General features: G+C 42.5%; 1 protein-coding gene across 1 annotated transcript; it reads left to right on the forward strand.

Moving 5' to 3' along the window:
- Nucleotides 1–452: 452 nt before the first annotated feature.
- On the forward strand, nucleotides 453–1,259 carry LOC137761634 (small ribosomal subunit protein uS15m-like). Its single transcript, XM_068538550.1, has one exon. It carries the CDS (start codon nucleotides 464–466, stop codon nucleotides 1,241–1,243), a length of 780 nt encoding a protein of 259 aa, XP_068394651.1. The 5' UTR covers nucleotides 453–463; the 3' UTR covers nucleotides 1,244–1,259.
- Nucleotides 1,260–2,223: the final 964 nt, after the last annotated feature.

The following is a 2,223-nucleotide window of genomic DNA, read 5'->3' on the forward strand; positions in this document are numbered from 1 at the left end:
ACAGCCTCTATCACCACCAAATACAGCTTTATTAATGAGACCACTAGCTGAGGCAGGAAAATATCAAGTCTCACATACTGTATCTTCCTGTTCACAGGTTTTTTTTTTCAGTTTCTTCAGCAGTGAGAAATTAAGGAAAACAATCACAGAGGAAACAAATCTCATCACAAATATACTTTTCTAAATGCCCTAAAACCTTAGCTTCAACCCTGTAATTTTGCAACTTCAATTTCCTTAATAATATAAGGGTAAAGTAAAATAAGCAAGCAGACAAAAACATAGCAGCAAATTATTTTACATTCCTTTAATGGAGATAAGGGGTCTCTTTCCTGCTCTTGAATTTGAGCAGGATTGCTACTGCTTTGATCAAAAAAATGATGGTGTTTTAAGTTTCAACTGTTCTCAGCACTCCACTTATTCTTCTGATTAAGTGGGGCGGGTCCCTCGGGGGTCAGAAGCCACCATGCTGAGGGCGGCATGGAGGGCGCTGAGTCCGATTCGGACCCAGGCAGTGACCCAGGCCCCAGTCCTCGGGCTGCCGGGCGGAGGGTGCGCCAAGCTTCTCTCCGTCCAGCGGGAGCTTCCCTCACGTCTTGGAGGTCTCATCCTCCGGGCCACCCGCGGATTTGCCACCCAGAAACCAGTCCAGCCCAGCCACGAAGATGACCCGCCCCCTTCTATGCTGCTCAAGGACTACCAGGACATCCCTGGAATTGAGAAGGTTGATGATGTCGTGAAAAAACTCTTATCTTTGGAAATGGCCAACCAGAAAGAGAAGCTAAAAATCAAGAAAGAACAGCTGATGAACAAGGTTGTGGAAAACCCTAAGGACACCAGCTCCCTGGAGGCTCGAATCGTTGCCTTGACTGTCAAGATCCGCAGTTATGAAGAACACATGCAGAAACATCGAAAGGACGAAGCCCACAAGCGCTATCTGCTGCTGAGCATTGACCAGAGGAAAAAGATGCTCAAAAACCTCCGCAAGACCAACTATGCTGTCTTTGAGAAGACATGCAGGGAGCTGGGGATTGAGTACACCCTTCCCCCTCTGTACTACCAAAAAGCCCACCGCCGCTGGGTGACCAAGAAGGCTCTGTGCATTCGGGTTTTCCAAGAGGCTCAAAAGCTGAAGAAGCAAAAAAGGGCCTTAAAAGCTGCAGCTGCAGCAGCCCGGAAACAAGGCCAGAAGAACCCAGAGAGCCCTTCCAAAACTGAACCAGAGGCAATCAAAGAAAACCAATAAATGTTAAAATTAAAAAAAAAAAAAAAAAAGATATTTTCTGCCTTGCCTCATAGCCATGTATTTGGTAATAAGAATAGCAACTAAATTTTTTGTACTGAATATCAATTTCTCAAACAGATAAATAGGCAAATGTATGAGGATTATAGATGGGGCCCCTTATAAGAAAGCTTTTGCCTTCTTAAAAATTGGAAGACGTATATTTGCAATATATATGACTCTTACAAAAAATTCGAATGACTATTTAACTTTCAGTCAGAAGGAATGCTTATTATAACACTACATTCTTTTAATAAATGTTATTAAAAGACATATAAAAGATATAAAATGTTATTAAAATGAATTTAAAAATCTATAATATTTAAAATGATGCTCTTTACAAAAATATTCATGAATTAAGTAAGATGCATTGTTTAGTTTTATATTTTGTTCAAAGTAATTTTGTTTAAATATAGGAATTAAAAAGTATATACCTCTGGCTTTGATTTTATTTTACTAGGTGTCAGGAGTTCAGCTGAGCTGGGTGAGAGGGGAGCTGCCAGGTATCAGGGTAGCCAGTTAAGGCAACAAGGCAGAAATGAAAGAGTTAAGACTTTGATCACTTACTACAATGAAATAAGAGAAAGGCTCAGGACTCCATTGCATTTTACCCCATGAAATGGAGCATGGAGCCAGGTAGGTCAGTGCTTTTCACCCCACTTTGGAGGGAGCCCCAAACAAAAGGCTCCAGCAGTTTTATGAACCCTGAGTTGGGGGTAAGGGTAAGGATGGGGGTGTGGCACAACCTAGGGAGGCCCAGGCATGGGAAAGTAGTGAGTATTGAATCAGAGTGGGGAAAAGTTATCTTCAAGGTTTCCCCTTCCCTCCCCATATGGAGGCCTGTCTCTGCCCAAGGCCTTAGCTAGAGACCAAGGAATGAATGTGAGGAGGCTAGGAATTTAAATACACAAAGAGCAGATCCACCAGAATGCCTGAAGGGACTT

The sequence above is a fragment of the Eschrichtius robustus genome, chromosome 3, assembly GCF_028021215.1.
Source record: "Eschrichtius robustus isolate mEscRob2 chromosome 3, mEscRob2.pri, whole genome shotgun sequence".
In the NCBI taxonomy this organism is placed as follows: domain Eukaryota; kingdom Metazoa; phylum Chordata; class Mammalia; order Artiodactyla; family Eschrichtiidae; genus Eschrichtius; species Eschrichtius robustus.